The 8,476-nt window shown below is 40.1% G+C and overlaps 1 protein-coding gene across 7 annotated transcripts in view; it reads left to right on the forward strand.

The window, feature by feature from the left end:
* The window catches only part of LOC107599491 (ubiquitin-associated protein 2-like), a 32,350-nt gene extending 24,198 nt beyond the window's left edge, over positions 1 to 8,152 (forward strand). For 4 of the 7 annotated variants that reach the window (XM_016291089.1, XM_016291093.1, XM_016291091.1 and 1 more), the window contains 9 exons: positions 1,097 to 1,185; positions 1,310 to 1,363; positions 1,463 to 1,544; positions 1,708 to 1,928; positions 3,268 to 3,373; positions 4,540 to 4,701; positions 6,110 to 6,177; positions 6,256 to 6,450; positions 7,007 to 8,152. In XM_016291089.1, coding sequence (XP_016146575.1) covers positions 1,097 to 1,185; positions 1,310 to 1,363; positions 1,463 to 1,544; positions 1,708 to 1,928; positions 3,268 to 3,373; positions 4,540 to 4,701; positions 6,110 to 6,177; positions 6,256 to 6,450; positions 7,007 to 7,102 — 1,073 coding nt within the window. In that variant the 3' untranslated portion in view covers positions 7,103 to 8,152. The remainder of the gene's footprint in view (positions 1 to 1,096; positions 1,186 to 1,309; positions 1,364 to 1,462; positions 1,545 to 1,707; positions 1,929 to 3,267; positions 3,374 to 4,539; positions 4,702 to 6,109; positions 6,178 to 6,255; positions 6,451 to 7,006) is intronic. The other 3 variants (XM_016291094.1, XM_016291095.1, XM_016291092.1) reach the window with 2 other exon arrangements.
* The last annotated feature ends 324 nt before the right edge of the window (positions 8,153 to 8,476 follow it).

Here is an 8,476-nt window from a genome sequence, read left to right on the forward strand (position 1 = left end):
GAGTGAATTCCGCATTGATTGGTGACTCATGACTCCCAACAAATCAGATGAGTGGTGGGAGGAGACTGCTTTAGGCCACAGAGTGGTGAGTTCTGACAGGCTGCATCAGAGCCAAATAGCGCGTTTCAAAATTAAGTTTTGTTGGCGAATCTGTTTTGAAAATGACAGATACCGATAATCATAAAATGCTTAATATCGGCGCCGATAATCGGTCGACCCCTAGTCTGGTTACTGCTCAAGTTCACTAAACAGTTTGCAGCTGTTCTGTATTCCCATTATGAGTTATACATGTTTTGTCTTTGATAGCTGAAAATGGGTGACAATAAATACTAACTTAGTTCCATGTTAAAAAAAAAAAAAAGTTCACCCAAAAATAAAAATGATGTCATTAATTACTCACCCTCATGTCGTTCCAAATCCGTAAGACCTTAATTTTTCTTCGGGAACCCAAATTAAGATATTTTTGATGAAATCTGAGAGCTTTCTGACCCTGCATAGATGGCAACGCAACTGAAACGTTCAAGGCCCAGAAACATAGTACGTGACATCAGGGGTTCGACCGTAGTTTTATGTAGCTACAAGAATATAACACCCATGCGTCGTGGTACTGTCCCGAACGTGGTTGAACCACTGATGTCACTTGGACTATTTTATCGATGTTCTTACTACCTTTCTGGGCCTTGAACATTTCAGTTGCGTTGCTGTCTATGCAGAGTCAGAAAGCTCTCAGATTTAATCAGAAATATCTTAATTTGTGTTCCGAAGATGAACGAAGGTCTTACGGGTTTGGAATGACATGAAGGGTGAGTAATTAATGACCAATTAAATTTTTGGGTGAACTATCCCTTTAAAGTCACTGGACTTTTGGTGATTTATTAATCTATAGTAACACGTAGATGTTACTGATTTAGAAAAAAATGGCTATTGCTTAGAATAAACTAATGCAGAATTGTGCATCATTTTCAACATGTACAGACATGGTCAATATCCATTTTCTTTTCTCAGAGATGTGTAAAACAAAATTTGTAAAATGCTTTATACAAGAGGATAAAATCACTTCAACTTAATTTGATTGTATGCTGCTTCATCTAAACAGGGAAAGCACCTCCAAACCTGCCTCCTGGAGTGCCACCCTTGCTGCCCAACCCTTACATTATGGCTCCCGGCCTACTTCACCCATACCCAGTGAGTGTTTAGGCGTTTTTATTTGTAACTTATTTTTTGTCTGTTGTCAGTTCTGTACTCTTAGGCATGCTTTATTTATCATGTATATTGTTTTGGCTCACACCCTACTCTTTATGTCCTTTAGCCCCAAGTGTATGGCTACGATGACCTACAGATGCTGCAGACCAGGATACCACTGGTGAGGGGTTGTTCCTGTTTGATTAGTAGAAGTATTTGTCATTAAAGCAACAATGCTGGGTTTGTTTGTGCTGGATGGTTGAAACATTTTCTTCTTCAGGACTATTACAGCATCCCATTTGCCACTCCAGCCACAGCACTGACTGGCAGGGATGGCAGTTTGACAAGCAACCCATATTCTGGTAAGATGCACTTTTTTTTTTTTTTTTTTTTTTTTTTTTTTTTTTTTTTTTTTTGGTTTGGTTTGGTTTGTGCGTTGCATTCAATGTCTGGTGAGGGAACCCAAAAGTGTTGTAGCCAAATGCTACATTTTCTGAAACGCTGTTTCTCAAAACTTTCTTTAAGCTGGTGACCTGTCCAAGTTTGGCCGTGGCGACGCCTCGTCTCCTGCACCCACCACAACACTGGCCCAGCCACAGCAGACCCAGACACAAGCGCACCATACCACCCAGCAGCCCTTCCTCAACCCAACCCTCCCACCAGGATACAGCTACACCAGCCTGCCCTATTATACTGGTGTGCCCGGTCTGCCCAACACCTTCCAGTACGGCCCTGCCATGTTTCCGGTAAGGTTTCTTAAGGCATCTTTTACACGGCCAAGTTAAAGCTTCTCTGTGCCTTCTTAAAATTCAGTGTAAAAAGACAGTGCAGCATAAAAGCCAGACTTTAACCCTTTTTAACCCAAAACCTGCTTTAACCCTCCTCAGCCTCTATTTTCAAAGTATACAGCTGTAATCGCAGTGTGAATGTGTTTGAGGGTTACGTAAGTTTTCATCTGAAAATTTGTATGCATTTTGGCTGTTCATTTTACATGACAATGCCTTTTTGGCGGCCTGAAAACTAAACTTTTGTAAACTTAAGTTTTTGAAAATATGACAAAAACAAAAATTTGTGAAAATGGTAACGTCACGCATATGCGTATTACACGTTCAGTGTATAGATTTGTGCAGTGTGTAGATGTTCTTAAACCATGGCCATGTTCACACAGAAGCAGAATACACTTCCCACCCAAATATAAAAGCTACTGCCGGTTAATGAAGATTAGACGGATCAAAAAAATGAATAGACTCTACAGCGGGGTTACTCAATAGGCGGCCTGCGGACCACATCCGGCCCGTGAGAGAAAGTTTGGCCCGCGCCAATTTCAAATAATGTGGCATGAAAATTCAAACACAGCATCAGAAAGCTACATTAACTTACATCGTGTCTACAATGGGCGGCGTGGCGTGACGCAATAAAATACAATAGAACTCGTTATAATCAGTGATGCTGTCTTGGATGCGGCGCGACACGACAAATCCCCGACAGTAAACTACTGACTCGTACTATTTAAAAAATCCTTCCAGAATCACCTTATATAAACGGCAAAAGTCAACAGACTTTTCAAAATCCAAAATATTGCCAAACAGGCGCTTTTGCATTTCATTTCAAAACTAAATCATCCGCGATCGTCTTGTCAGTCTCACCTCACTCTTCTTGTCAGTCAGCTCGACTCACTCTCCTCACTGGAGAATTAAATCTGATCTGTGATGCGACTGTCATAGTGTCTGTTCTTTTACTGAGCTAAATGATTTTTATTACTATAAAAAATCAAAACTACGGTGGGGATCGGTGCCATGGTGGGCAAGTGACATAACCGTTGTTGCGGCTTAGCACTAAATGTTTTTTAACCGTCAACACCATCTATCGCGGCAAGCCTACTGTCAATCCCAAAAACTGACGGTGTGAATGTCGTCCATGTCTGAGCCTAAGCTTCTCGAAATCCAGTCAACTACTGATCCCCATCCTACATTTTTGCTTTGATAATCCACTGCACTTGGATGTATGTCACAATACAGCAGAATATATTTTGCTACATCGGTTTCGTTGTGAATTTTAAAAGACCGTTTCTGAATGTTCTTCCAGGTGGCTCCTACCTCCTCCAAACAGCATGGTGTGAATGTCGGTGTCAATGCGTCAGCCACGCCCTTTCAGCAAGCTAGTGGTTATGGATCACATGGATACAGCACTGGTAATGCATTCTCTTACGCCCATGCAACATTTAAAATGCAGTAAAACTTTTCGGATGCTTTTAACAACTCAATCTGCCTAGAATTTGTCTACCCGTTTGCTGAAGTATTAGAAAAACACTCTAGTAACTTCTAGGTCTTGTAACCATCTTGTTCCTCTTGGCTGAGTTTTTAAGCCATGTATAACTAAACTAGCTCAGTCACCTCTAAACCCTGTGTTGGCCAAATCTCTTTTTCTTGTCTGTGAAGTTGAAGCATGAGACAATTAATCTTATGGTATTACCCATAGTACTGCGTTTTGGAAGATGTTTGGTTTTCAAAACCAGATGACGTTCACAATCACAACTGTACTGCATGGAGTTTTGTTTTGTGTCGCTATGTTTTAAACCTTGATTCTGCTTGTGGGGTAGTTTTAACAATGGAGGATTGTACTATTGACTTGGAGTGTCCTGGATATCAACCTGCAGCCTCAGGAATATGGCCAACTTTGAACATTTTATAAATGCATGATGGACATTTGGACAATCATCTACTGTTATATAGTGAATCCCAACTGTAACATTTAAACTATCTGAGGTTTGTGCACAGATAGGCTTAAGCAAACACTTCAGAGTGTTGCCAATGGGTGGGTCTCTGTGGAACCAGTGATTTAAGGAGAATGAGGTGGGAGGGAGGTCGCTTGGTTGAGGGTGGTGGGTTCACGTATGCTTTCCACACGCTGCTTGCTTTTAATCTTCCACCACTTTTGTTTTACCCTTCCATCCCTTTGCTCTTATGCTCTCATTCCATCTTCATGTAAATTCTTTGTGTCCTTATTTTTCATTTTCTTTTGCAAATTCTTCCATATTAACTTTTCATTCCATCTTTTCCATAACTTCCATTCTTTCATTGATATTTTCCAGCTTCATCTTCTCCAGTCCTAATGTTGTTTTTGCAGTATTTTTATTTCCATAGCTTTTGTTTATAAGTGTCTTTCACCTTCTTGTCTTGTTCTCGTCATTCTCTTAAATCGCCAGTATTCTTTTCTGATAGGCCCCTCCCCCAGCTTGCAGTGTCTTCGCCCCCATCCCTATGCCCTGCCCCTTCACTCCTCCTCCTCCCCTCTGGCCCTGCCTGGTGTGTGTCTAATGCTGTGGGGCTGTGGCTGTGTGTGTCTGACCGTTTGCAGGCTATGAGGATTTGGGCCAGGCTTCGGCAGGGAGTGGGGATTTCTGTAAGGGCGGCTACGGCACCGCTGTTGCCGCAGCCGCTGCTGCTGCTGCTGCCGCCGCCGCCGCTGCCGCTTCTGCCCAAAACAAGCCCGTCAGCTCTGTCACCGGGCCCGGAGTGGGTGAGTGCAGCCTCACGCTAAAACCACCATTTTCCTTTTTCCTCCTCCCTTTTCTTTCTTAAGCTCTCTCTCTCCCCCCTCATTTGCTCCTAACTTACTACTGGTCAAGCTTGATGAAGCAGTCACATGCCGCCTGGTCTCAGATGGAAGGAGATCAGGAAACGGTGTTTCACTAGGAAGGGTGGAGGACATAAGTCTCTCTTTCCTTGGGTAGAACATCAGGGTTGTTACTCCTGTGACTGAACACCAACATGGTGACCGTCTTTAAAACCTTCAAAAAGGGTTTCTTAATGGATGCAATCCATTAATGCAGCCAACTGCCCAAAAAGTGCTTCTATTAGTGGAATCATTTTGAATGGCTTTGTTTTTAAAATAAAAATTTTTTTTCCCCTCCAGTATTTTAAGGTATTTGAGTTCTGGTCAGCAATTTTTTGTTTCCCTGAAATTGGACTAGTGTTTACTGTTAGTTCGAATGAGAGCAGTGGTGGTCTCTTAGTTTTTATCTTGTCTTCATCTCAAAGAAAATGCTTTTTGCATATTTTAATAGGAACATTTCGGCAGCTTGATGATCTGGATGTTATACACCTACTTATGGCATTCTGCGTTCAAATTATTATTTTTTTTTATTCGTGTACGTGCTCCTTTTTCTTTTAAATGGCATATATTGGTCAAAAATATGATTTGCTTAAACCAAGTTCCAAGTTAGATTCATTTGAAACCATTATTGGGAATATTGTGACTAAAACAAAGTTTTAATATACACTTAATTCCTCTATAAAGCCCATATTTGGTATCTGCTTTTAAATAGTGTCTTGTGGTTATTGCATAGAGCATTGTTTTCTAATGTACCAAAAAGTATTTATTATTATTATTATTATTATCATCATCATCATCATTAATATATGCTCAAGGGAATTTACCCCATCCTCAATGACTCTTCAGTCATTTTGCGGTTTCTTCAGCCACTTAAGAACACAACTCTTTTGGGGGTTGGTTCAGTTATTAGTTTTAAGTGTTATTTTTATCATTATTGCTTGTGTACCATTTTGTGCCTCAGGCAAATTGCACAAGTGGTGTATTTTTTTTTTATTTATTTTTTTTTTGTTATTTAATTGTTAGTTTTTGCCTCTGATTAGCCTTGAAACTCTACCCTACTCTTGTTCACCATTCTATGGCAAAATGTGGAGCCACAGATGAGCAATTTTTACATGCAACAATCTTCCCAGAAAGCCTATTAGAGGAACACATTTCTACGCTTCGGTCTTTAAAATATGCATTCCTCATTTCATTTACTGGATTTATCAGTGTCATACTTCTAATCATATGCGGGTCCGTCTGTCTCCAGCTAAGTGATGTTTTACTGCATTCAGCAATCTTTTATTTTTATTTTTTTACTTTTCTGCTTTAGGTGTGTCTGTGACATCAAGCAACACTGGAGTCCCTGACATTTCAGGGTCTGTTTACACAAAGACACAGGTGAGCATGCTCATCAAATTGATACGTTTTTCTTTAATTAACTTTGTCACCAAAAGTGTCTCAATCTGATCTCCACAGTCTTTTGAGAAGCAGGGTTTCCACACGGGAGCCCCCAGTGCTTCCTTCAGTTTGCCCTCAGCACTTGGGAGTGGTGGCCCTATCAACCCTACGGCTGCGGCGGGTTACGCTCCAGCCCCTTACATGCACATCTTGACCCCCCATCAGCAGCCCCACTCTCAGATGCTCCACCACCACCTGCAGCAGGACGGACAGGTAAGCCTGCACCATCACATCTGGTTTTGTATTGGTGACCTACATATAGACCCGTCAGGTTCAGGAAATAAAAAGCTTGTTCTTTCATTTTATAACTTCAACTTAAATAAATAAATATTATTATTAAAAATGGTGTAAAACAAAAGAAGCTTTTTATAATAAAAATAATAATTGTATTATTGTTGTTGGATGTTTTCCCCTTCCAAAGCAAGTTTTGTTTAGCCAAAGCTTGATCAAAGCCAAATTAATGTTTATGAATTAGAAGACTTTTGTTTTTAAACAAATGTAATACTCTTCCAAATTAAAGCTTGATTTTGAATGCTTCTAAGTTTTTATTTGATGTTGTCATTTTATTAATTGTTTATTATCATTGCTAGAATTACTATTATTTTATATAATTAAATTATTATAATATTTTCCCTCTTCCAAACTAACTCTTGTCATTTATAGTTTAAAAATGACTTAATTTTTAAGATTTATTTTTTCCCTTGCAGAGCTCAATATAAAAGTACAATTTTTAATATGAAATATTTTATATACATTTCCATTCTTTCAGAGTGGCTCTGGGCAACGCAGTCAGAATGCCTCCATTCAACAGAAGTCACAGATCAACAAGTCCGGATACAACAGCTACAACTGGGGAGGCAATTAATACCCTGTCTTTGCCCCGTCTGGTGTTCCAAAGGCTGGATTAGTGGAACCATACCTATCTCCCCCTTTTCTCTGTCCTCCACGGTGCTCACTCTCCTCTCTGCATGGTCACCCTGCAGTACCAGCCTCATTCCACTGGTGGCGCTGTCCTTAGAGAGATACAGCACTGTAAGTCGCCGCTTGAAGAAGGGGCACGGAGGGAGAAGTCTTAACGGGGAGCGTGATCTTGTCAATATATGGATAGTTACTTAGGCCTTCATGATTGGAGTATTGACTACTTGGAGTTTGTATTGTGTTCAAAGTACATAAAAGCCCCAAACACCCCCCTTTTTTTTCTGGAATATGTAACATAGATCTGTTTTCTAAAAGGACAAATGTTTAGTTTTTCCCCTCTTCTTTTGTTTTTTACTATTGGATAAAATGAAAAAGAGAGGTATGTTAGAGGGAGAGAGGGCAGGTTTTTTTTTTCCTTCTTCCTCTTGTTTATTTCCCTCCTTTCTGCTTCTTGCTTGATCAGCACCTGCAATCCAAATGTACATGCAGCTCCTCGGTTTCTCCCCCTGCAATGAGTTTTTACCAAATTTTATTTTGGGAAAAAATGTCACTCTAAATCGGCTAGTGCAGTTGTGAAGTTTATTTTTTACCAAATATAAACATATATGAAAAAAATAAATGTATAGCTGCATTCACAGGCTTCGGATCTGTACCGTGTGTGTGCGTTTGGGTTTATTTTGTGTGTGTGTGAATGAATGAATGAATGAATGAATTGCATCGCCAGGGTGGCCAGTGTATGAATGTTGTACTTAAAGACATATAGGCTTCAATGTGTATTCCTTTTAATTGCTTTATTGGAGCCTTATTGTACTCTCCAGGTGTGAGCAGTGCACTGGTCACCTTAAACTTTAGACTTATTTTCTGCAAACCTTTTTTTTTTGGTGCTCATTAACCACCCTTCCTGTAGCAGGGAGACTGGATTACGTTAAGGCATGACTTTTGATCTGTTTTGCCATAAGCGGGAAGTTTTTCATTTGCGATGGGATTGAGGTTACCATTTTCTTGGCCACCCTGTGTGCTTTTCCACAGCCTTTGTCCTCCTGTCATACCTGCAGTCATTCTCCCCCTCAAACACGCCACCTTCTGTCCCCAAATATATTCTTTTAGTAATACGATTATTAGGAAAGTGCTGATGGACAGAATTGTACTATGAGTATTTTTTTTTTTCTTTTCTTTTGTCAGTGACTTTCTTTTTGTACTGTGCGTTTTAAAAAGATTTAAATGGATAAACTTGTCGTGTGTGTGTGTGTGTGTATGTATATATCACATAACACAAGTACTGTAGTCTGTTTGCTTGATGGCTTTTTTTCCCTCCCCTCTT

Source organism: Sinocyclocheilus grahami, unplaced genomic scaffold, assembly GCF_001515645.1.
Source record: "Sinocyclocheilus grahami isolate Dianchi unplaced genomic scaffold, SAMN03320097.WGS_v1.1 scaffold268.1, whole genome shotgun sequence".
Taxonomy (NCBI): Eukaryota; Metazoa; Chordata; class Actinopteri; order Cypriniformes; family Cyprinidae; genus Sinocyclocheilus; species Sinocyclocheilus grahami.